Source organism: Thrips palmi, unplaced genomic scaffold, assembly GCF_012932325.1.
Source record: "Thrips palmi isolate BJ-2018 unplaced genomic scaffold, TpBJ-2018v1 HiC_scaffold_15, whole genome shotgun sequence".
Lineage (NCBI taxonomy): Eukaryota > Metazoa > Arthropoda > Insecta > Thysanoptera > Thripidae > Thrips > Thrips palmi.
Window position 1 is genome coordinate 5,526,345 of NW_023144624.1, and position 23,165 is coordinate 5,549,509.

Below are 23,165 nucleotides of genomic sequence, written 5' to 3' on the forward strand. Positions count from 1 at the left end.
GATCCCAGAGACGCTTGGCGCTGCGTGGCGCTGCCTGCCGGCCGCGTCCAGAACCTCGGCGCCTCTTCTCCATCATTCAGGGGGTCTGGCGAGGCTTTTCTGGGCGACGAGGCACCAGGCGCCGTGGAGTCCCGCCTCGGCTTGGCCGCATTCAAATTTCATCATTTTCGAACCTTCCTCCCGGGGGCGAGATGGGGATCGGGCGGCGAAGGGGCGGTGCTGCGCGGGGGCGGCGCGGGGGCGGCGAGGGGCACGTGAACCGGAGCGTGACCAGGGCCCGCACCCCACCAACCCTCGGGCTGGGGCCGCCGGGCTGAAAGCTTTTTAGCGGACCCTCCGCCTGCGTGCCCTCACTTCGCCTCGCTCCCCCACGGCACCCGAACCCGGCGCCACACACCGGGGCGAGTCGCTCTTTGGCGCGCTGCCGCGAGTAGTTGGCGAGGCCAAGTCCACTCGGAGACAAACTCCCGCAGCAACTTTGTCCACCCGAAAAAAAAATAAGGGAAGACTTTTTCCAGGCGTAATTTGCTGGCCGAGGCATCTGCAAATGGGCTTCCCTACGAGACGCCGCCGCCCTGCTGGGTGGAGGCGAACCGAGGCGAAGCGAGGCGAGGCGTAACGTGGAGAGGCCCCAGCAGGACCCCAGGTGGTCTGAATGGCGCCCCGGGGCATGGCGCTGCCTGAGCCTCAGTGCGCAACAACAACAACAACAACAACAACAACATTCTGGCGGGAGGGCCCCTGGGGAGGTGGGCACGCTGGGGGTAGGCAACCATCCACCTGGAAAACAAGGATAGGCGGAAACCGTCCGCCTGCGAACCACAGCATAGGCAACCGTCCGCCTGCGAACCACAGCATAGGCAACCGTCCGCCTGCGAAGCTTGGATAGGCAACCATCCACGCACATGGTAGGCGGCCCGGCGCGCTCCACGCCGACTGCGGTGGAAGGCCACGTCCATCAGGCTGCAGCGACAACACGTGCATTGGGCATAAAGCCCCTACGCATCCCCGAGCCGAGCCGAGCCGAGCCGAGCCGAGCCGAGCCAAGCCGAGCCGGGCAGAGCAGAGCCGAGCCGGGTCGAGCAGGCGTATGTATGCAGCCCCCGCAGCCCCTGGGGCCCATTGTGGACCCTGTCCGGCCGACTGGTCTGGCCAATGGAGTTGGCAAACTTAGCCTATTTCCTGCGGGAGGGACAGAGAGAGAGCGGAGAGGGTTGGATGGCGCTGCGTCGGGCTGGGTCATTCCATAAAGTTCTAAAACTCGCAGTTCAAACAAGGCCCGCACGACAACTTTGCAAATATATCCCGCGCCCGCTGCACCTTGTGTATACACGGAGAGCGGCAACCTCAAGAGCAAAAAAATGATGAATTTTAAAAAATGCTAGTTTTTGACGTGGAGTGGGAAAGAAAACTATTATTCTGTTTTGAGTCAATTTTGCTGTCCAGGCATCTCTGTGACCTTTTCTCCTGCGTATTTTCTAACTCTTTTTCAATGACAAATGTATGACTGAACGACAAAAAAAAATTCTGCGACCTACAGCTGATTTCTTTCCTATTCTCTTTTCTTTGAACTAGGGTCAGGGAACCAGCTGACCGTCCCAGAGAAAAAAAAAGTAGCAAAAAAAAAAAAAAAGTCCGACGCCCCGCCTGCCAGCGACGACGCTCACCTCCTCTGCATCCAAAGCGTTGTTTGGTTTCCAACACTGTTGGCGGATCGCGCTCCGGCCTTCGATTCGCTTCGATTCCAATCTAGATAAAGGGGCGCTCGGAATTTGCTTCGTTTGGGCCGTGCGCTCATCCCCATCCTTTTTACGCGCTCTCTTTACTGTGTTCTCTATCTTTTCCTCCACGCGGATTTAATCCCACGTATAGCGCGGCCCTATTTTCACGACCCATCTGCTCCACGCGGAGGCCGGAGTGCAGGTGGTACAAATTCGCGTGGCTTCGCCGGGCGGTGCGTCGGTAGGTTTACTGCTGCGTTTCGGCGCATGCAAAACTTTACCTTTTTTGGAGTTGACAGAACGAACCCGACTGCAAACGAGCTTTCCCATTTTTTCTTCTCCCAACGGCGCACACAGAAAAATGCATTTCCAGAGGCGCGCGCGCGCTCTCTCTTGCTCCTGAAATTAACGACCTTCAAATGAGGTGTTTGGGAATGCGGAAAAAGGGGCGACATAAAAGTAAGAGGTGCGAGGTGCGTGGGTGGGGGCCAGCCGGGCAGGCGCCAGCGCGTCTGGGGCATCCAGAAAGTGAGACCGCACAATTTTACGGCCGCAGGCAGGCCCTCTCATACATAGCAAAGAATCATATCTTTCTCTGTTGTATTCATTGGTAGTGGTGTGGCGCGGTACCAACAGAAACCCTCACCCGACGTTCTTACCACCCCTTCACTCGAATGTTTTGCCTTTTCCATCATCTGGAGCGACTGGCGACGGCACTGATCTCTCTCGGCGACTTTGTCTCAAGCAATCCGACAGATTACGCAGTGTTGTTGTGACAAAAGCCTGGGTCCTCCAGCAAGCTTCGAGGGCCACTCGAAGGCTTACAGCTTGCAGCGCCAAGACCCCGAATCGCGCAGCCCCGCCCCGCCCCGCCCCGCCTCTCGAGAGCGCTGTCCGCCAGTCCGGCCGCCAGCAGTCCAAATAACTTTGGCGTTTTGTTGCACACGGAGGCGGCGCATCGAGGTCTGCATCAGGACGGGTTGCCTTAAAGGCACCAACAAAAAGAAGTCCCCGCGGACGGAAGCGGCGAGGATTTGGCTCCCTGCTGCCGACGCCTGACATGCTCCTACTTGTTCCAAGTTGCGTGCACGGATTTGCATACGGTGGCACCTCCAACCCCGGAACGCAGTCGAAACTTCTTTCCCTGCTTTGGGTGGTCGTGGTTTTTTCTGCCTCTAAGCTGCGTTGGCCACGTGAGGCCGGACTGCCCGGTGAAGGGCCCAGCCTTATTTCACACGTGGCGCGCCCTGGCGGCAGGAACCCCAAGCTCCATGGGGGCACCCCAGCCAGAGCAGCCAGCCAGCACGGGGCCGGACAGTCGGACTGGCAGGCAGCGGGACGGGACGCGGTGCGGCAGAGCTTGGGCGGCAAAACGCGACGCGGTACAGCGCGGCAGAGCAGTGGCAGGGAAGGTGTGCTGCCGAGTATTGATCAGGCCCACTGCAGCCACTGCTGTGTTTTCCGCCGAATGAATGAATGAATGAATGAATGAATGAATGAATGAATGAATGAATGAATGAATGAATGAATGAATGAATGAATGAATGAATGAATGAATGAATGAATGAATGAATGTGGCTGTTTCACAGGCTCAAACCTGAAACTTCTTCCAAACCCCGGCATGGTGCTCCCAGAAATACCCCAAGATGCAGAGACCTCGGTGCCGGGGCTCTGGGGCAGACGCACGGACGGGCAGCAACAAGAGCAGCAACAAGAGCGAGCCAGTCATGTGACCCCGGCGGCTCTGGCGTGGTAGTTGAGGGCGCCGCCGTGAGGGGGCGCTGGCGTCGGCGTGCCGAGACGCTCCAGCATGGCTGCAGGACCAGTTTCGACCGTGGAGGGGGCGGCCCGGCCGTGGCGAGCCGCGCCACGACGCGCCGCGCCACATGGCTGCCGAGACCTCGCATGGCGGCCCCGCCGCCCTGCATGTGGGAACGGCTCGGCGAACCCGAACCGTTCGAAGCATTCAGACCGACAACTTCTCGTCTCGAACTCACCGATGGCTTTCTGTTCACGGCCAATATCGTCATACTAATTTTGAAGATGGAGGAGGAAACGGAGAGACCGGTGGAGAAAAATCCAATCACATGTAAATGGTTTTATCAGTGACTTGGAAGGCCAGCCGTTTGTTGCCACCGGCCACACACGCTGCCTCGCCGGGCCCTCTCTGACGCCCGCCCTCCGCGGGGCCCAAATTACCGCTTCCCAGGAGGAGATGCTGGCCGGCCGGCCCAGGCAGCCAAGCAGAGGGCAGGGCCAAGGCCCGCTTGCCTTCGGCCGGGCAAGAAAGTTTCCGCAGGGCTGTTAAAAAAAAAAAAAAAACTAACATGTGACAAAGGCCCGGGAAAAAATGCACGCTTTTAGAGACTGAATTTTAACACGCAAGTAAAATTCTTGAGTTTAATATTGACTTAAGCATGGAAGGGTAAACTAATTTAAATGTGCCTCCGCGTTAGTTTAAACATCGATTCACCTCAAACGGGGTAAGTGCCTCGCCGCTTGCAGGCGCTAAACGAGCGCACGCGCCGAGCCACACCTGCACCGCCATTGCACCTACACATCTGCCGCGGCAACAGCTCGTGTCCGTGTGGCGTGCATGCGTGTGTGTGTGTGCGTGTGCGGGCACACCGTGTCGTATTCAATGTCGCTCTGCTACATGTGTATGTGGGCTCATCAATGATCGAGCATCAAGGGGAATAAAAAGGCACCCTGAAGAAAATGTCTACTTAAATCCAAGCGCTCTGGGGAAGAAATAATTTGTGGTATGAGTTGTGCCGAGATGAAAACCGTGCGCGCTCCTCTAAAACAAATCCCGCCGCAGCCCTACCCTACGCAGGCATTGGCTGTCTGAGCCCTCAGCCAAACATACACAAGCCGAGCACAGAGTACACAGACGAAGTCCATCCCACAAGACCGCACCAATCCTGGCTAACATCCTTCCACTCTCCAGATCCTCGAGTGTGGTGGCTGCGGTCTGCGGCTGGAGCCTCAGAGTCCAAAACAACCAGCTAGAGTCAGCAACGTTCCACGATAAAAAGTTTTTAAAAGTTCTAACAAAAATACAGGAGTAGGACCTTTATTCAAAATTTTTAAAAATCACTGCCAAAAAAATTAAAACTGGAGTCCAACCAAAGCAAGCAAGCAAGCACGCCAGAAAACAAAAAGTTGCGTCCGAGCAGGCTAATAAGGGACTCGGAGGAAGACCGTTTTCCTCGTTCCATAATTCATGCCGCTTTACGGACGGCCCCCTGCCAACTCGGCCGCGCGGCCAGCCGAAGGGGAGGCCAGTGTGGCTGTCCCGCCAGTGTGGCTGCCAGTTTGGCCGCCAGTTTGGCTGCCAGTTTGGCTCAGGACGCATAGGAACAGTCTCATTTCCAGATTGGGCCGGGCCACGGCGGCCGCACGGCCACGACGGCCACGGCGGCCACACGGTTGGCTCGCTGCAGACTGATTCCAGCGAGCGCTTTTGTGGCTGTGCCTCTGTCTCACTCACTCATACGTGACGCCGCGTGAGAGAAAGAGAGACGACAACACTCTTTATTCGGCAGCAGCCCGCAGCGGCCCCGTCGCCGTCACGCGAGCGTGGCGCTCATACGGCGCAAGCACGCTCCGGGCCGGGTTAGACTGACTGCCAGATTTGGCCGGAGGAGCAGTGGTGTCGGGGGATTTATCGCTCGTGTTCGGTCAGCGGGAAAAGGGCGAGAATGCCACAGCCAAAACAAATTGAATCAGTCTAAAACTAAAAAATTAAACAAATTTTTCAAACCCTCGTTATTTCTTTGCTCCTCACTTTTTCTTTTAAATTTTCATGACTTTTTTTTCCGTCCCCCCACGATAATCTAATTTTCCCAATAAGATTTGAAACAAACCGGTTAGGGTTATCTGTTGCTTTTTCAATGTGTACAGCAGAGCCGTGCGACTTCGCAGAATGCGTGACTCTGGTGTCGAAGTGTAAAATCGTCAGCCGGATGACGGAGTGTCCATCGCGTATGCAAATAAAGCGGCGTCGCGTCCGCCGCGCCTACGCGGTGCGGCGCCGACAAGATGATTACAAACAAGACAGCGGCATCCACCTGTCGAGGGAAAATGACGCAACGTGACAGCTTCATCTGGGAAGCCCCTAAGGAAACAGGAATAGAGAAAAAAAAAGCAAGATTGCTGCTTCAGTAATTTGAGCATGAAGACAAACTGTTGAGTTTGTTAATTTTTTTTCAAACTTATGTACAGTCAAAATATTTTAAAGAAAAAATTATTAATTTTGAAAAATTAAAAAAAGTCTGTTAGATTAGGAAAGCAAAAGTACGAAAGTCGGAGACGTTCTGCTTCAAACTGGCGCGCCGTGCGTTGAAGTCTCCTCGGTGCGGCATCGCAAACTGTAAGCAAGCCTCGCAGATAATCAATTCTGCATTTCCCTAGGGCTTTAAATTCCGACATGCAAAGGTGCAACCGAATGCGCGAGCTCACACCGACACACACTGCACTCACACACACGCACGGGCGGCCATACATCACTCGCACGATGCATGGCGCGCACGCACGCCCAGTCCCAGGCGGGTCGCGGGGTGGGTTCTACTCGTGTCGCACCACTCCAAGGAAAAATGCAGGGTGGCGGGGAAAACAATTACAAACCGGCCCGCGCTCCAGATATTTATTTTCTCGAGAACCGCTTTATGATTGGTCTATTTGGTTACTATAACCGACGCATCGTAAACCGACGCGGCATCGTGAGAAAAAGGGCGGCGTAGTGGTGCATGCCGTTGCTCGCTGGAGAACGGGAACTAATTTTTTATTGGAGAGGAAAAAAGAAAATAGTTTGACGCGGCCCGTAAACCGGCGGACAGCGTATCAAAACATGCCGGCCAACGGTGCGGCGGCAGAAAGGCAAAAACAACGAGTGCACACAACAACGGCACCGCACTGCACCGCGCCCAAACACGGACACTTTTTCTGCCACCCCCGCGTCGCCCTCGCTGCGGTACTGTTACAATTTTTTTTCCTTGTCTTTCCCCGCTCTTGGAAATTATACCGTACCGATTTTTTCTATCGGAAAGCGAGTTGTTGTCCCGTTAGTGGCAAGAAGGGGCTGCGGGTCTGCGCGCAGGATGGCCCGGCTCGGACTTCAGTGCTCTGAGAGGTCCTTCCCGGTGAGGTTCCTGGCGTTCCTATGCTGCCGTGCGCGGACAAGCAGTGCGTGGAGACGGACAGCGGGCGGCGAAAACGGAAACGTTAGTTCGGTTGAATTTGGGCTTTTCTGGACCTTTTGAGCCAGCGGTCTGACTGCGTTCGTTTCAATTCGGACCTTTCCATCGACCACGAACAGAGAGTGGAACACCGCCGCAGGACTTTCCCCGGAGCAGAGTCGCGGTGGAATACGGAAGCCCATCGAGGTAAGAGCACGCCGATCGCTTCGACAGAGTTGTTGTTGGGACGCCGCGGCAGGTTTCTAGGCGTAACTCAGATAGCGCAGAGGCCGCCAGAGCGCGCTGCTATCGCGGAATGGAACCATCACTGCCTTGCCTGGGGCCGCGAGCCGCCACTGTGTGGTCAAAGCAGCTAGAAATTTGAAAAATCGATGAAAACTCATAGAAATTGTTTTGAAATCATCCTTTCATTCCTTGCGATTGCTCAAAAGTAATTTAAAACAATCTTCATCTTAAATTGAAAGATTTAAACTTTTTGAAAAAGGTTTTTTTGTGGTCTTCGCAAGATGGCGCTTAAGCTCGTTCACAAGTCATCAGTGTGTCAAAACACTGGCATTCAACTTCTCGACATGAGGTAATGCCTGCCTGTCGAACCGACTCTGGCTCACACAGTGTTGATTAGAACGAAAGCTTCGGGATAATTATTAACATTTAGAGGGTGCCCGCCTTTTCCTGGCTTCGGTCTCTTGGGATTTTTTTCCCCATCTGCTTGCGCTGCCATGCAATGCCAGGGCCGGGCTGCTTGATGGTGTTGGCCACCAACCGCCATGGACAGAAACCAGACGCACGCACAGCCTCCATCTTCCACGCGCGCACTGCACGAGCGCCCTCCCACAGCCCGGCCAGCCCGGCCAGACCACCCCAAAACACAAACTGTGGTCTCGCGTCTCACAAACAAAACTCGGAGGCGGATCGCACGGGCCGCCATGTTGGGTCAGAGGCCAGCACGCCAACAGTGTGGCGACCTTCTAATTAAGGCCGGCCCCGGCCGCGCCGGGCGCCCAGCGGGGGGCCGCGGGTTAATCTGGCCGGGGTCGCCTCCGGGTCGCCACCCCACCGCGCCGCCGCGGACGCACCCCGCCGGAGGTGCAAGATGGCAGGGGGTGTCTGTCGACTCGCGCACTTTAAACCGCCCCATTGTGGCTTCAAAGCAGCACTCCGCGCCACTTTGCAGCACTCCGGGCTGAATCGAGTGTCTAATGGGGCCGTGATGACTGCAGGAATGCCTGGCGACGCCGACGGCGTCCTCGGGGTGCGCGGGGGTTGGCGGCGGGGGGTCCGAGTCCTTCCGCATGCTGCCCACCATCACGGAGGGCTCCGGCCGGATGAGGGTCCGATAAGCGGGGATAAAACCAAGAAAGGCACCGGCCCGCCAAACTGGGGATCAGGCGCCTGGGCCAGAAGCGCGGGCGGCTGAGCTGGCGGCGAGGTGCGAGTCGCTAAGTCCGACGTGTGCCCACCAATGGCACGGAGGGCCTCGGGCACACGCGGTTGGTCCCATAGCGGGGACTCAAAACGCAGAAAGGCCGCCACGCTTGGGCGCGGGGCCAGCGGCGTAGCCGGGAGGGGCGGCCCGCGGTACCCGCCACTGCCGAGCCACCGGTCATCACGACGGCGGGCGCGCCAACGGTGCGGGGATAAAAGGCAGGCAGCAGCACAGGTGCCTTGCTGCCGTCCACCCCGAGTGCCGGGGCCCCGGAAATTCGATCAGGCCCGAATGGGCTCCACGTGTGCGACATGGGAACGGCCCCGGAGCAGCGAGACCCGCGCGCCCAGCGAGACTTTCGGGAGAGACGGTTATCCCGGCAGCGCGCTATGACCCGTGGAGCCTTGATAGGGGAGGGCGAGTGGACGCCTGCCGGGCGGGGCGGGGCGGGGCCGCGCGGAAGGGACGACGATGACGTCACTCACCTTGGCGCTGGCGGCGAAGCCAGCCGGCGATGATAGGGCGCCCGAAGTATCCAAAATTCGGCGGAGTGTTTGTGTATCCATATCCAATTCTGCAACAGAAAAAAGAAACGCAAATGAGTCTTGTGAGGCACACCGCCTGCGAAGTGCCGGGTAGGCAACCCTACGCACGCGAGTGTTGCGGATTGCCGCCTCGGTGAAGTCCACTCTTTACGACCTTGAGACGTGGCCAGGCTGCCCCTCGCCGCGCCCACGGCCTGCATGTGCACGCCGCGGCACGCCGGCGCTCCTGCGTCCTCTTCCGCAGTAGTCGCGACCAAAACTGGGCCTCCTCCCCGGCCTGCCGATACACCCACGGCCGAAAGAAAGTTCTAAACCGGCAGGAATGTGCGGCAGCAGGCGGCCAGGGGCTTTGATGCGCGCATTCCCGTGTGGCTCTTTTATTGAGTCTGTTCGCAGCGAACCCAATCACACACACACGGGCCACTGCACACACACAGAGCACGCTACCGAGATCCATAATCATACGAACCCCTTCCCCGCGCCAACCCGCCAGCCCCAGGAGGCCCCGGCCAGGGCTAGGAAGGGCTAGTACTGCGCAGTGGCGACGGAAAGGGTGCCCGTGAGTGCGTGTATGCGTGAGTGTGCGCGCGCGTTGCTCCAAGATGGCGCCGAGGAGCCCCTCCGGTTATGAGCAAAGGCTCTTAGAGGGTGCAGAGAGCTGGCCGGCAGGCTAATGCGTGCGTAAAGCGCGGCGCTAGCCGGCGACACGCGGCGAGGACCGAGTAAAGAGGCATTGGTGATCCCGACAAGGACGGCGTTGCTTGACGGCCTGCTCCGAGGCCTTGACGGCCACCGCCGCGCGCTGCCGCGTTACAGGCCACACTTCGCGGAGGACACCTGCGCACCTTGCGCGCTGCCGCTAGGGCCGCCAGTGGCGCTGCCGGCGCTGCCCAGCAGCACACATTTTGCCTCGTTTCGGCGGGGGCCGCCGTTTTGCAGGGGCCGCGGTGGGTTTATGGTGCTGCAGGGCCCCAGGTGGGGCTCTCGCGCAGAAAGCACCAAATTCTTTTTCTCCCCCGCGCCCTCTCTCTCCCTTCCCCTCCCCGCCCGTCGAACTGGACCTTCGAATCACGAACACTTACCCCCCGCTGATCCGCACCCTCGACAACGGCAGCGCCCCGTCGGCCCCGCCGGCCCCCATCGGCCAGCGCCATCAAAGATTGAGACGCTGCAGACCTCCACCCCGCCCTGCAGCACCGCGTCATCGGCCTGCCCGGTGCAGCCCGCTAGCGCCCCAGGGGCCTCTGCCCCGTCTCTCTCGCCCCCAGTCCGGACGCCCCACGTGAGCGAGAGAGACAGTGCGCTGGCCGCGCGGCTTACGGCCACCTTGTTAATTATGCATCCCCCGCGTATACAGCCAAGATGGCGGCAAATCCGCGCCCCGGAGGCCCTGGAGGCCCTGGAGGCCTCGGAGGCCCGAGAGGGCCCGGCAGGTGGACGCCAGATGAAGTCATTCCCCGCCAATCATAAGGACAGCCAGATGGGCCGTCGGGCGGCCACCGTAAAAGCAGCCAGGCGCGAATCTGGTTGCAGAATCAATTTGGCGGAGAGGCCGCCTTGTTTTGTTATGAATATCGGACGGGTTTGCCACACTGTATTCACACTGTAGGGGTGGGGGTGGCGGCGGCTCGGCACCAAGTCGTCTAGAAGCATGGCTGCCGTCCAGGCGACACATAAATTAGACTTTTATCCATCCGGGCGGCCTCTTTCAAGTCGCCGGCGCGTCCGCGGTGGCGGGCGGCCCGGCGCAGCGCGACGCAGCGCGAGCACGGAGGACGCCAAACGTGACGAAACTATAAGCAAATGGAGGCCCGAGATCACACCGCCGGGGCGGCGCGGCAGCAGTAAAACAAAGAGGAACGCTACCGGCTTGAAACTTTTCTATTTTTCATCCTGTTCTGTGAAAAGAGTTACTTTGTAGCGGGGCAGCGTCGACAAATTATGATTTCCTGTTGGTCTATTTATTGCCCTTTTCCAACCCGTTGCGCTTGCGAGCTTTTTGTAAAACTCCGATCGCCTCGCGTCCGATTTCCATGGCTTTGCATACCGACTGCAGCAGGGAAACACGTGTGTAACATTTCCGCTGATACCATCACAGACGGGCGCAACGGTGTCCATCTTCATAACTCGACCATTCCCCTCTCGGCCACCGCGGTGGCCTTACGGTGGCCTGGCCGAGGGCCTGGCCGCCCGGCCGGCGTGCCCCTTGGGGGGGAACGAGACTCGGCCCGTCCACCGATTCGGTATGGGGGCCTCAGCATCGCCCCGGGCGCATTCCCGCCCAAATCAGCCACTTTGCATTATTTTCCTGCAGGTGGTTTGAATACTCGCAGGCAGAACCTGGCAGCGAGCCGCGCTTCCCGGATGCCCCCCCAAAACAATGAGCGACTCTCCGTGAGATTATTAAATATTCCCGGCCAAAAGTGCCACGCGTAAAGCGTCATCGCAGGAAGCCCCTAAAAAGGAGCCTTGGCGAAACATTTTACGCAGATTGTCCCTGTTACGGCTTTCTGCATAAGCAATAACGCGCCAAAATGTTGCTCGCGCGGACCCGTCCGTCCATACCGATCGACACCGGTGCAGGTGTATTTCGGACCGGGCCCACCGACAGGAAATGAAAACCCAACTGGGGCGGGGACGTCAATCAAAAATCGAACAAAAAAAAGAATCAGGCACTTTTTTGTTATTTTTTTTTCCTGGTGTTGAAAATTGGGAAAGGTGGTAGCTGTGCCAAGAGGGTCCGTGGGGGTGGCCTCCCGGCGGCCCCGTGGCCCTGAAGGCCCCGGCAGGGGAGGGCTGCCGTTTGGAGCAAAGCGCTCAGAAGATTGGGCCAGCCTGACTGACCATCAGCTGGGATGGCTGTCCCTCTTGCCGGAACATTTCCGAACAAAGTCTCTCTCTGTACTGCCCTAGCTTTACGGCGGGCTTATCCCGAAGGACGCCATTTTTGTTTCTTCCCTTTTCGAACTTTACTTTTTCCACGCTGTGTGCACTCTGCCAGCTCGGTTCTGGCAGCGCAGCGGCTGGAGTTCTGTTATATTCCGAGGAACAGGACCGGGTCGCCTTGAAAAGGCGCGCACGGAACACAATCAAACCTGCCCGATAAGAAGCAGTGCATCCCCCAGAGCGGCGCGACAATGCCGGGCGCAGCCGGGCGCCCCAGAGAGCCAGAATGCCGCAACGGGACCGGGGAAGGGTGGCCCGCCGGCCTGCTCACTATTCATGATGCAAGGACGCTGCCAGTTTTTGCCCTTCTGCAGCACCGAGGGGCCGCGCCGAAACTTCCAACGGCAGGGGGACCGGCCTCGAACTCCACTTAGAGGTGACTGGTCGCGGTTCGCATTTAACCGCCATCCCCGTTCAGCGAAAAATTTGACAAAAAAACAAAATTTTTTTTCCTTTTAGAGGGTTTGTTTCTGCCAAGTCTGCGGCGCCCAGCGACAGCCAGTGCAGGCCCCAGCGCCCCAGCAGCCGCCCTTTCTGCCACGGGTCGGTTTCTTTTCCCCGAAATGGGGCACGCTGGCCGGCACTGGCTGCGGCCCTGGCTGGGTTCGCTGGGAGGGCCCTTCTGCAGGCAGCAGGCTGTGTGTAAATGAACCCCACGAAATGACACAATATTCCCACCCCCGGAGCCACCCCTTTGCCGCTCCCCTTTTGCCCTTCACGAATATATAAAGTTCACGAGCCCATGACGAGGGGAGCGGGGCGGAGGCGGAGCGGGCAAGGAGGGCCGCGCAGATACGGACTAGAAACTTTAAAAACTGCATATCATTCACGCGGGGAAATTCCAAACAATTTTGAGAGATTTTTTTTCCCTCAAAGAAAATGGGGAACAATTTTGCTCGCCGCGGGCACGTCTGGGCGGAAGGGTCTTAGGGCGTATCAGCACCTCCCCCTCCCCTGCTACCAATCTCGCAGAAAGCTTGAAAGCGGACTCACACAGACACACTCTCTCACACACACAACCACAAAACAACAAGTCCGCTGGCAGTAGCCAAGTTGGAGCGGCAAGTCCGGGGAGTTCCAGCTACGCCGAGTTTTGCTCCGCTGTGCGGCAGTAAGAAGAAAACCAAGTAGACCCGGTCGGTGCGAGTGTCCTCCTCCTTCTTCTTCTTCTTACTTTCGCGGAGTTGGCTGCGAGCACCGACAGGACTCGAACCTTGCGAATGGTGTGACCCGAAGTTGGACTCCATATTAAAAACGGTAATTAAAAGGGAGTACGGAAGGCGTCGACTGGGGCGTTTCGCGCGCGTGGCTCGACCCCGCGAGTTGACCTTTCCCGTTCAGCGACTTGGCGGCGGGTTGGCGAATCGGCGGGGAGCTGTCGGATCAGCAACAAAGTAGGACGAATAAAGCGCGGGATTTGGCGAGGAAAAATAAAGGGAATTAGAGCTGTCCACCAACTCGACGTACTCGCAAGGCCAAACACGGAGCCATTCACGTCCGCGTTGCCGTCTCTCTCTCTCTCTCTCTCTCTCTCTCTCTCTCTCTCTCTCTCTCTCTCTCTCTCTCTCTCCTGCAGGGGGCAGAGGGGGGTGGAGGGAGAGAAAGAGGGGGCTCCATTTTAATCCGAGCGTCCAGAAGGCCCTAGCGCTGTCCGTCCCGTGGCGTAATCAAGCTTCCCGAATTTGGTTTTAGATGTGAAAGGGATGTCACCAGCTGGCATGGCGCGGCGAGCAGTGTAGTATGCAAATGGAAGGAAAAAACGGGGATGGAGATGTGATGAAGAGCTGGGGGAAAAAGGGGGGGGGGGCTCCAGGCGGATGGCCGTGTTTAGATGGCGGCGATCGGCCCCCTGGGAGAAGCAGTGCGTCTGACTCTGAGAATGTGTGCGTGAGTGCGTGCGTGTGCCGCTGCTGCATTTGCCTTGCGCTCAGGTCTCCCGAGAGATTGGAAATAAGTGAGCTTTCAATAACGGACGTATTTTATTTTCATATCAGCGCCGTGCCGGCGGAAATGGCATGCGTGCATCACGCACAGTGTCCCTGATGCTGATTGAAAGGGCGAACCTGGCAAAGACGTTTGCTGCCTTCTTTTTGTTTCGCTTGTTGTTTTTGTTGTTTCATTGAGGTCACTCGGGGTGCGCGGGGGCGGGGCCGGGCGGGGCGTCCACTTCGCCGAAAGGGATATCCATCACGTGACCCAGGCTCGCCCCGCCGCGCCGCTCCCGGAGAACAGAGCCCCATAAAGTTCGGACCACACCGCCGGCCGGCCAGTGCCGGCCAGCACAAGCCGCTGCGGGTTGCCTACCTCGAACGAGCCTCGTGTGGGTGATGGCCGCCGGTCGGCCGAAGGGGCGGGGTATTAATTCAAGGAGGGAATAAAGGGACCGGCAAAGCTTTTCCCAAATGAACTGTGCTTCATTCAATTTACGCTGATTTTCTTCTTCGTTTTGTTTTTTTGCAGATGCGCGTGAAAAATGCACCCCTTTGAATGGAGGACCACCATTAGACGCCCGGCTCCAGAGGGGCCAACACCAAGGCCTCCCCGCAAATGAGGTACGGGGTTAATGGGGGTGGGGGCCGCTCTGGGGACGGGGAGGGTGGGGTCAAGGAGGGGTGGGGGTTAGTATGGTCTGCAGTATAGTGCCATACTTGCGTATCCCTGGCCAGGCCTTCTTCTGCGACCCCCGCACACACACACTCACACATACACACAACACACGCACACACACACGCAGTGGGCTGCTGGAGCTTGCTGTCCGTCCGCGCACCGGGCGAGGGAATTTACGGGTAAGGGGGCAGCAGCAGAAATATGGGCCCAGTAAAACAGAGGCCACGTATTACATTTGTGCCCGGGGAATATAGTTTTTGTTTCCCCGGGGGTCACATGCCGACAATACACATGGCGGCCGGCCATCTCTCTCTGCGGTCCGTCCTCGCATGGCCCGTAGTATCGCTTTCAGTGGAATGAGAAAAAGAAGCCAGAAATGCTTTACTTTCTTTTTCGCGCGGCTCTCTGCGGGAGCAGGAAATTGATTTTCAGCCGCTGGTTTGTGGCGGCTGTCGACAAGGTGTCTCGCCACAGGGACATTTTGTTTCAATTTCAATCCGGCGGGTGTTTTGTTGATGTTGTTTCTGCCCCCGCTGCTTGGCAAAATTTATACAGGCCGGCTGGTATGCACCGCCATGCCCCCGCCCTTCGTGCCGGCCGCGCCGGCCGCGCTCGTGATGGGGAGGGCGAGCGGGCTCATTTCCTGGTCCTGAGAGGAAGGGGACGGGGTGGCCTGCAATATTTACCTCGGCGCCCTACACTGTCACAGTGTAGTGTATCAGGCGAGTCCATCCGAAAAGTTGGGCGATATACTCGCGGTGCTGTGCCCCTTCGACGGCGAGCTTACGCCACTCCCCCACCACCTTTCCCTGCCCTGTGCAGGGCTGGAAAAGGGCCCCGTAAACACAAAGGGAAAAGTTGGGCAGAAGACCTCGGCTAGGGCGGCAATCCGGCGCCAAATAAGGCGCGGGGCGTGAGAAAATATGGAGGCATTGCCCGCGCCGCCGACAAAGTTGCAGCGCCAGTGCACCGCACTGATTTGATTGTGTTTACAGTGAGTCGAACCTCATCACTGTTTATGGAAAGGAGCGCGCCGCCATGGCGGACTGGGTGCGGCTTATCACGGGCCGGGCGGCGCAGCGAGGGCTGCGGGGTGAACAAGGGTACACACACTGCAGTGAGCACCACTCCCTCAGGAAGCGAGGGGCACGCGCGGCGAGGAGAGATCCAGCCCAGAAATACCGCGCCTCAACAAAAATTGAAAACAAGCTAAATTTAAACTCAATGTTGTATTTTTCTGTGTAGTTTATGACGGTATCTACCCGGAGGATGCTGCCGGAACCGTTAACTTTTTTGTTTCTTTTATTTTTGTTTTGTTTATAGAGTTTTTTTTTTCGGTGTGTCACCGTTTTTAGTTTTTTTTCCCCCCGCAGTGTACCGCAGCCTCTTGTCCGATGATGAGACAAGACAGACAGGCTGATATCGACGGGGAGTGCCCACTTGACCCGTCGCGCCACATGGCCTGGCTCTCCGGACGGCCCCTGGCTCGGCCCCAGGCTCGGCCCCAGGCCTTGGGCCCCGCTTGACAGCCGCCTGCCTGGTGCCACTTGTACACGGCGGCAACATGGCGGTCCACCCAGAAAAAGAACCAAAATAATCCGGATTCGACTCATTTACGAAAATAAATAAAAAGTCAACAAAGTTCTGTTTCTAAAAAGTGGTTCAAACATACTGCGAAATTTTGCCCACAAAGCTGTCGAATTGATCTTGCTCTTTGCCGTGCCGGCGCGAGCCGTGTTGTGTCTGAGCCCGCGGACGTGCCTTTTGCCTTTGCCGCGGCCAAAACAATCCCCCGCTCTTGTTTTCCAAAGCAATCGGCCTCCCGGGCGTTAGTTATAACTCAATCAGTGCTGGCCATTGGCTCTGCACGCAGCAGTGGGCCTCATTAACGTCGTTTTCTTGTTTTCTTTTCCTTCTTTCTGTTCCCTTTGCGGTCCCCATTGCGTCATTGCGTTGACAATTTCGGTCCACGCATGACCAGTGTGGTGCTCTGAGATTGTTCGCCAAGTACCGACAAACGAGGGGAAGTAGTCCCGGCCGACAACTCGGTCCGCCACTTGCAAATCATTCCGTTGCAATCACGGTTCAACCACCAGGACGGCCCGTCTGTCTCTCTTGCACTCCTAGCGTTCCCTACAGGGCTGAGAGAGACGACAGAGAGCGAGACCGCTCCTCGGAATCAGTCTTCAGAAGACACACATGGGGTCAACCTCGTCCGACAAGTAAATAGGACGAGCAAGGAGAGACAGAGGAGGAGAGGGCGGGGCGACGGGGCGCGCGGGCGGACTTCTAGAAATAGCGGGTTGGATTAGACGCAGGAGTCAAATATTTGGCCAAAGTCCCGGGCAGCGACAGCACGTCGGCCACCACCCGCGAAGACCAGAGGGAAAGGCTATGGCGAGAGTATGTGAGTGAGTTTGTATGTGTGTGAGTGCGTGTGTGTGTGTGTGTGTGCGCGTGTGCGTGGGTGTCGTGTGTGTTAGATGCAACACGAACGCAGCCGAGAGGGGGATTAGGGGTGCATGACGCCTGGTCGGCACGAACGTGAAATAAGCGGGGGTGGGGCCTACGCCCGGCAAGGCAGCAAATAGTACAGCCCAAGGTTTACAAGAAAGAAAAAATACGAGAGAAAACAACCGGGGTTTTTAAAGACGGCGTGGAGGAAGGCGCGGACTATTTTTAAGGCACGGCGCCGCTTCTAATTTCAGTGACAATTCTATTCGGAGCTTTTCTTCGGTTTCAGATCAGACCACGGCGTGGCTGAGGATGCGCAGCTGCCTCCACGTGGGTTCCCTGGTACGAAAAACCAGTCCGCGACTACTGTGGTAAGTGGAAATTAAAACCAGGTTGTGATGCGCGGATCGCGGTTCGAATCTCGGCCCACTGTCGCTTTCACTGTCCCCCGTTTTTGTGTGTGCAGGGCGGCGCGGCGTGCGTGACAATGCACCATCGAAACCGAAAGTGCAAGTAAGAGTGAGAGACTAGTTTTTGCCGCACGGGCATTGTCCGTGCCGCTGGTTGGCTGCGTCCTCAAGATGGCGCGTGACGCAGAGAGGCTCTGGCGTGGCCGGCCCGACCGACCAGGCACCGCCCGGCCCGCCCGGCTGAGCTCCCGCGTCGCATGGAGGCAGCTCCGTTCAATGTAAGCGCAAATCGCATGCCGCTTCCACTCACAAAAAAACTCCGTGCGCATTTTTAAGAAAAATTATTCTGTTCTTCTCTTGTTATCAACAAGATAAATTTCAAATCACCCGCCCAAAAAAATGAAACGAGGAACAGTTGCCACAGATAATCTGATAAGAATGTACTCACTTGTGTTGCAGGGCTGGAGTCTCCAGGCCGCCTCTTGAACACGGCGCGTTCTGGCCGGAAGCACATCCCCGGAATCCACAATCGGCGGCCTCTTCCGGCGCACCGAGGGCACGGACACACGCACACACGCGAACGCGACGGACACGCGTGTAGCGACACGCGCGGCGGTACCCGCGGCACCCGCGTTTCGACCGGGTACTTTGGATGAGAGGGCCCTCCCTGCACTGCACTGCACCGCACTGCCAGGACTGAGGGACTGCTGACATGTGTGACGGGCAACACGTGGAGGCCCCCCTGTCGGCGCTGCACCGACCGCGGTGAAAGCTTGTTCAACCTGCAACAGAACCAAAAACGAGAAATACGGGTGAATAAGAGTGAGGCACTGGAAGAGGAACGTTAGGGAGGGGAGGGGGGCCGTCATGTCACAGGCCCGACACTTGACAGGGCCCGAGTCAACATGGCCTAATGGAGCCAACATTCCCATGCAAAACGTCCAGCCGAGTTCAAGGCCATGTCACGCCTATCCGGTTTCACGGCTTGTGTGGGAAGCGAGAAATGTCAGCACGCAGGTCGAAATAAAATTGGTGGCATTCCACGGCGAAGAGAAATGCTTATTTCATTTGGCACACTTCTTGCACTCCTTTTTTGCCCTTTTTGTTGTCCCTGGCAGCCTGCTGGAACGTCTCCAAACCCGAGCGTCGGTCCCTGATCGGACGGAGACACGCCAAGTACGGGACGCAACGATTCATTGATTAACGAAGACAGGTACTCTGTCAGCACGGTGCGAGGTCGGGCAGGGCGACACGACAAACGAGCAGACACCGGCCGAGCGATTATCCTTGCAACAGGTTCACCGTAACGACGCTGCTTAATTCGGCCTGCCCGGCTGTATATTAAGAGGTAAGCTTTTCGGTACACTGCGGGGGAAACGCAGCCGGACGCAGCGGGCGGGGAAAATGAGTACAGTCTTTGCAGGCCGCAAGTCGTCATCATGACGTAATGGGCCGTCCTAGCAGCAACTACCACAACAACAACAACAACAACAACAACAACAACAACAACACCAAGACCAGCAGCAGCAGAAAAACAACAACTAGATGGGAGCTTCTCCTCGCCCCCGCTGGGTGCGCTGCCATCGTCCATTAGCTCCGCGGGCTGCGTCCGAGGCGCTCCAGGCGGCTAATGCAGGCGGCGGGCTGGCCGGCCCCACGCACGCAGCCCTTCATTTAGCCGCCCCTCGCCCCCACCACCAAGGCCGTCCCCGGCGTCCCCGCGGTCACGTGGATAATGCCCCAGCATGCCGCGCGCAGACCACCAGAGTCAGTCGCGAGCACGGCGACGCGCGGACTTACCCGAGGACGCCGACGACGACGACAGCGAGACGCAGAGTGTCGAGCGGTACAGTCGCTGTCAAAATGGCGCGGCCGCCGAGCGCGGCGCGGCCGGGAGCTCGCGGCCGCGGTAGGACGAGGACGGCGCCGGCTGCGGACTGGCGTCCGGACGGGCGTCGGGGTGGCCGTCTGTACCCGCCGCGGATGGTGATGGTTCTGCGGGGAAGGCCGTGTGTCTATCTATGTATGTGGAGTACATCTTCTCCTCGCCGCGTTCGCCTGCTGCCCTCTACCCCACAGGGCCTCCACCGCTATACGGCCCGCTATACGCGCTCCTGGTCGTTCGCTTTCCGTTCCGCCCCCGCAATTTGTATGTCGTATCCTCTTCTATCGCGCACCCCACCGCGGCGACCGCGGCCGCCTCTCCCTTCCACGCCCCGGGTACTCAAATTTATACCTTAAAACCGCACACAACACACGCGCCCCGCAAAAACACACGCGGCGCGCGCGTGTGTGCGTGCCTTGAAACCTCTCATAGGATGCTAAATCGTAAAATAGGAAAACTCACAACTTTGGATGCGTTCTCGGTATAGGCTCCGGCGCCGTATATCCCCCGCGTTATGGCTCAACAAAACGGCGCTTACGCTAAGCCGCAGGGGTGGGGTGTCAGGGTAGGGATGAGTGTCCAGGTGGCTCCTCCCAAAGTCAGCCCGCCCCCCGCGGACCGCGCCGCCGCGCGCCCGTGACCCCTTCAACCCTTCACCTGCCTCTCTCACCTCCCCGCCCCGCCCCGCCCCGGCGAAGCGGGCAGGTGCGCGCCGACGCCATGCAAACACAATACGGCGTAAAAGCTGTGTGTGTGTGTGGGTGTGTGAGTGTGCGCGTCCACCCTCACCCCTTGTAGCAATCGCCCTCCGAGCGTGCAATGTCATGGCAGGGCGTCGCGGGGGCGTCGGTCAGCGGGAGACGACACATGGGGCGCCGGCGGCGACGTCGGGCACGTCACCCCGTGGTAGCCCTCGTCGGGAGAGGGGAAGCAAATTGCGACCCGGCAGACGAAAAAAAACAATGTTTGTTGTCGTGGCAAAACAAGACGGGTGGGCGTGCATGCAGGCAGGTGGGAGGTCAGATACGGTTGGAAAAACTAAAAAGAAATTCATGCTGGTAAGTTTGAGTTCGGCGTAATGGAAGAGGAAGATTACAGCGGCGGAGACCTCGACTTGCCAGAGTGCTGAAGCTGAAAGTGGGCGAGTGTTGTGCAAGAGAAGATGAATTCCATGAATAAATCAATCACGTGCACCCCTTCCACGCGCTGACGGATCATTTTATTTTTACTTTGAAAGAAGGAACCTGGGGCGGGTGCAAGGCAGGAGGAAACTGCCACAAGGAACTGGAGAAGAAGAGGAGACGGATAGGCAGGGGCAAAAATTGTCCCCAGAGCATAAAACAAAATAGCTGGCCTCCCACGAGACACACGGCACCGCGGCTCATACCTTTTTATAGAAATGTTCGCCAAAATGCGACACATGACACATAACCCCTTGATGCGGAGCCGCATTTCATATCCTGTTCATCCCCTTCGCCTCCCGCAGCCAATACGCTTTTTCTGCACCGCCAAAAACGGGAGGTGTCACTGCAAGAAGGAAGAATATCGTGACAATCTACTGAAAAGTTTTAATCTCAAAGTTTCGAATCAGTCCGAAAAGTGAGTGGCTCTGAGCAGAAGCTTCTTGCTCTGCTCCACACATCAGCCATTTCAGCAGTCCCAAGGCCAGCGGCCGCTGTCCCGAATCTCTGGAACGCCGCGACGCTGCTGCGATCTGCAGGGCGACAGCCAAACACTCAGGACACATGATGACTGCCGCCACCCCGGCCGCCGCCACCGCCTCGCAGCCTCCGAACCAACAACACCAAGAAAAAACAAGAGCCGGACCCGGGGCCGACGACGCGTTTCTGGCGGCTGCCGACAGAGCGCGCCACTGACACTCGCAGTGGGCCGCTCCTGCCTCAGCAACCTCAGCTAAGGCGCGGTGGGGACTGACGCGGTAGTAGCAGCAGCAGAGTGCCCGTCTGTCTGTCTGCCGCCCCCGGCCAGCGCGCGCGCCACCTAGCGGAAGACGGCCGAACTCCCTCCGATTTAATGAGCCCGGCGCACCGGTGCTGCTGCAGAGGCCACCTCCTCAACCAGGGGACTGATTCTGAAGCGCTCCTGGGCCTCCCCACAATATTCATGCAGTTCTATCTCCTGGTTCAATTTTGAAAATCTAGTACCGCTAGGCAGAGCCAGCACGTGAATTGACACAAAATAAAACATTCGCCAAATAAAACTTGATTCGATTTTTGCCGGCAGCCGGGCGCATTCAAACCAAACATCGCGAGCCAGGAACACATTATCAATGATAAGTTTTCTGTGGCGAGGCAGGCACCAATTCACTCCCTCACTCGCACAGCTCGCAAAGTTTCGGCGGGACGAGGACGCTAGCGAGTGGGGGTGCACCCGAACCCGTTCGGCCATCTCCGGCAGAGCCGACGCGGGACCCGAAGCGGGACCCGAAGCCTCCCCCCTCCCCCCGCCACCGCCCCGCCGGCGAGGACAGCCATGCGAGGCAACGTCCCCCTCCCCGCTGCCCCCACCAGCAGCGCCGCGCCGGCCGGCCGAGCGTGCGCGCGCAGCACGCCATGTTTGCGGCAGTCACGTGACCCCGCGCGGCCAACCAGGGTCGGCCAGGCGCAGCGCCGCGTCGCCAGCCGCGCTCACAGCGCAGACGCGCCGCCATGGAAGGCCAGCCGCCTCGACTTGAGCCTCGTTTGGTTGAAAAACTGGGGATTGTCACCGGTATTTGGAAGCAGGGGAGCGATGATATATTGCACAGACAGCAACACGTGAATTACCCTTATCAGGACTTCAGAAGACGGATCTATTTACTCTGTGTGTTTAATGGTGTGTTTTCTTTTGACATTGCATTTTCATGTTTTGTCAAACACCACAAAGCTCTGACATGATACTTTACTTGACAAATATTTCGACTTTACAACCCATTTCCACATTAAAACAAATCGTAGCTTGCACCTAAGCTCCTCCAGCATTTAAATAAGCTCAAGAATGATTAGCATCAGCTGCTGATCATGTTAATATGCTAAAAATGCAAAAACGTACACCTCTTAAACTACTAAACAACGCAAGTGAGCGCGGTAAAATCTAAACCTTGACATTTCAGAACGCAGGCCGGAACATCGAGGCAAGCAAAACATTCATTGACAATTGCCGGAATAAGTGACATTATTTGAATCAGAAATAAATTCTTTTGCATGGTGCAATCACCTGTTGCCGCTCGTCAACCCACCACATCCCTCATCCCTCTCATTAGCAGAACCGGTCGGTGCGGCAAGGATGAGAAACTGAGAAGCAGTATGACATCGCCCACGGGCGCGGGCAATTTTTCATACCAACATTACAGATTAAATAAGCAGAAAGCGGTGCAAAGAAACACACCAGGGAGGCAACTATTGAGATATCGCGGTTCGGCGTATTGTAAAAAGAAAAACATCCAGTAAGAAGCCAACCGCTTAGGCCGGGGCCGATACCCGATAAAGGAGGAAGCAGTACGTACCCGTCACACACACTGATAGCATGAGGCTTCACTGGAACACACGCACTGGCCGTGCCCACAGACACACTCACACTCACGCACACAAACAACTGCCACCAGGGGCGGTTGTCACTCAAACACTCACACAGACACACACGCGCGCTCCGCCGCCACGGCCGCGGCCCACGAGCCTTGCTGTCAAACTGACCGTGGCGGCCAGACGAGATGGATTGCAGCGAGGAACAGATTTTCGTCGGCCGGGGGAAGGATGGGGAAGGATACGGACCGCAAGGGTAGCAGAGTAGCTCCGCGGCACGGCTAGCGCAGTGTGGTGGGTCCGAGAGAGCCGTCCCCATTGGACGGGAAGGTGTTAAGGACAACTTTACGATCCACCTCGGCGAGGGGAGAGTCTACAGAGGCGGTGGACCGTGGGGGCGGGGGGTGGCGGGGGTTGGCGGCCGGGTGGGGGTAGCCTTGCAACAAAGG

General features: G+C 57.7%; 1 protein-coding gene across 1 annotated transcript in view; it reads right to left on the reverse strand.

The window, feature by feature from the left end:
- The window catches only part of LOC117641111, a 192,144-nt gene that overhangs the window by 161,969 nt on the left and 7,010 nt on the right, over positions 1 to 23,165 (reverse strand). Inside the window, exons 2-3 of the mRNA XM_034378224.1 lie at positions 17,759 to 18,092; positions 8,834 to 8,922 (exon numbers count right to left, since the gene is read on the reverse strand). Of these exons, the coding sequence (XP_034234115.1) occupies positions 8,834 to 8,922; positions 17,759 to 18,092 (423 nt within the window). The remainder of the gene's footprint in view (positions 1 to 8,833; positions 8,923 to 17,758; positions 18,093 to 23,165) is intronic.